At 39.8% G+C, this 2,953-nt stretch overlaps 1 protein-coding gene across 1 annotated transcript; it reads left to right on the top strand.

Moving 5' to 3' along the window:
• The first annotated feature begins 1,785 nt into the window (after positions 1 to 1,785).
• On the top strand, positions 1,786 to 2,567 carry LOC118840825 (transcription factor A, mitochondrial-like). Its single transcript, XM_036748185.1, is given in 2 exon segments — positions 1,786 to 2,206; positions 2,209 to 2,567. Coding segments are annotated over 2 exon segments (759 nt in total). The 5' UTR covers positions 1,786 to 1,806.
• Positions 2,568 to 2,953: the final 386 nt, after the last annotated feature.

Genomic DNA, 2,953 nt, shown 5'->3' with positions numbered 1-2,953 from the left:
AGCCACCAAAATTAAAAATGTGGTCTGATCCATTTAGAACGAAGTGAAGAGACTTGTGTCTGATCTGAATGGAAAAATAAACATCTTGATATTCGCTGCATTGCAACAAACATAGATCATCTCTGTGGAGTGATAACTGAAGAAGACAGCATTTTATAATGAAGTAAATACTAGTAGTTTTTACAAATATTATTTCCAAAAATTAGTATTTAAATTTTTCTGAATTTTCAAAAACTATTAATGCAAGTTACACTGTTAAGAATTGTGGGAGGGGGGTATTAAATTTGTGAAGTAACCAGTGGTGGGATTCAGCTGCTTCACACCAGTTCAGTAGAACTGGTACCTAATTTTAGGTTGAATTCGAGGAACAGGTTGTTAGCAGGAGTGGTGCCTGAACCCGCCACATCAGCAGTGATGGTGATGCCTAGGCTCCAGTCCATGGAGAACCGAATCCACTAAACCTCTCCATTATGGGTAGAAGATAGACCTACTTGTTATTCAGTCTTTACAACCCAAGAGTTATGATTGAAATATGGGAAGTACAGCACACTTGGTAAGATCCTTTTACTGTCTTGTGTGTTGCCATTTCTCAAATAAGATACTGAAATGTTGATGTCAATAAGCTGTTTCATGGGATGTGAAAATGTCAGAGCTAAGAAACCTTTTTTGGACTCTACTCTGTGCTGTTTATTAACAAGCAAAGAATTCTTAGTCATGTTTTGTTGAAGATTATTTCATTTTTAAATGTAAATATTAAGTAATGTAAATGAAAGGTAACATGATTTAGAGGAAAGAGGATTGGTCCTTCCATCACAATATTTGGATTTGTGTTTCAACTTTCCCACTTACTAGTCAGTCTATAACAGCATAAAGGTCTATAACAGCAAGCACCCTAGTATACCCAGGATGGCCTGCTAGTACAGGTTCTTTCATCTGCTTTTTTAAGAAAGACTGCTCAAAAAGGGGTTAACGATCCTACTTTTAATTACATTCTCTAGTTCAGTCCCATGAATATCAGAGAAAGAACAATCAGAGAAAATACACAGAGAGAAAATACAAGCAGAGAAATTAGCATAAAGACCAACAAACAGGGCTCTCACTGCCTGAATCAAAACAATATTGCTATACACTTTACATACACCACTTGATAAATATAGCTTTTACATCTGAGTAGTCAGGGGGTCTGAACACAGGGCTACTCAAGAGTCTCAACCAGGGAATCAAAACATCCTTCTCATAAGGGAATCCCCAAAGCAAAATACCAACTCAGAGCGTATATATGGTTCTCAGAGCCAGAAGGCGTGACAGCCCTCATGATTCAGTGCCTAATCCCCTTAATATAAAAAAAATGTGAAAGCCAGCTTACAAGCAAGCCTCCCCTAAGCAAGGATCCCTTAATGGGCTCCATGTGAGGCCTATTAATGAGTGGGGAAGATCTTCATATCCCATTAACATTACAAGACCCCATTTCTCAACTATAGAGAATGGAGTCAAATTTAGAAAACAAAAAGTGTTATTCTCCAATCAACAAATATTCAACAGATATGAACAGGTAATATTCAGAGGGAAAACAATCAAATCTACTAATAGACACAGGAAAACTCTAAATCTCTACTGAGTAGAGAAATGCAAATTAAATCAACTCTGAGGTACCATCTCAAATCTATAGGCTTGCTTTTTCTGCCTCCCACAATGCCCCGCGTGCAGCGGGGACCGGAGGCTCTTCGCACACGAACAAAAACACGCTCGGGACTCGCCGTCGCTGCAACCTGCGCGGGCTGAGGGAGGACGGAGTTGGGACGTGCAATGGCGCTGCTGCTGCGGGGAAGCTGGGCGGCCCTGAGGGCACTGGGCCGGACCGCCGCTCTCCAAGCCCCGGCCGCCGCCACCGCCGACCGGGGGCTGCTTGAGCCGCCCCCATGGAGCGGTTCTGTCTGTGGATTGGAGTGGTTTATGAAGGACTGTACTTTATCTAATGCTCCAAAGAAGCCTGTGACTTCATACATTCGTTTTGTAATGGACCATAGACCCATAGTCAGAAAACAAAATCCAGATTTGAAAAACACAGAGATAATTAAGAAGATTGCTGAGGCTTGGAGGGAGCTTCCAGAATCACAGAAGAAAGTATATGAAGAAGCTACCAAGGCAGATTTAAAAATATACAAAGAAGAGCTCTCTAAATATATGGCAGAGCTCCATCCTAATCAATCCTAATTTTGAAAGAAGAGAAGCGTCGAAGAAAGTTTAGAAAGGAAGCAATAAAGAAAAAAAGAGAGCTAACTGCCTTTGGAAAGCCCAAAAGACCTTGCTCAGGTTATAACATTTTTGTCTCTGAACACTTTAAGAAAGCAAAAGGGATTTCAGCACAGGAAATGCTGAAGCTTTTAAACGACGAGTGGAAAAATCTGGCGGAATCTCGGAAGCAGGTATATTTACAACTTGCCGAAGATGATAAAATTCGTTATGCAAATGAAATTAAATTGTGGGAAGAAAAAATGCTTGAAATTGGACGGGAAGATCTTCTACAGTATTCGAAGGGAAAAGTCAGTATGAGGAGAACACGTTGAAGACAGCTGTTGATGTTTGCTTCTTCGTAGTGAATATGATAAATACCCAAGAACCAATCAGTTCTCTTACACAAGACTGTGGCAAAATTTCTAAGAATGATGTTGGTGAACATTTTATATTAATCTTTTTGTTAACCCGTGGACTTCAGCCAGTATACTGACATTTTGTATTGGCACCAAATGATGGATACTCTGCTGGTACAGACTCAGTCTAAAGTTAGATATGTTTGCTTTTGCAACTACTGAATACCAAAAAAAATCCATCTAGGTGTAGGAAGATTAATTTTACCCTTAGATAAAGGCCAGTCAGACTGTGAAATATTTTTGATACTGGATGATGACAAATGAGGAATGAATTTCCTAAATGAGGAAACAAGCATTTGCTT

The sequence above is a fragment of the Trichosurus vulpecula genome, chromosome 1 (assembly GCF_011100635.1).
Source record: "Trichosurus vulpecula isolate mTriVul1 chromosome 1, mTriVul1.pri, whole genome shotgun sequence".
Lineage (NCBI taxonomy): Eukaryota > Metazoa > Chordata > Mammalia > Diprotodontia > Phalangeridae > Trichosurus > Trichosurus vulpecula.
Note: the sequence above shows the minus strand (reverse complement) of the source record. Positions and strands in the feature narration are given on the sequence as shown.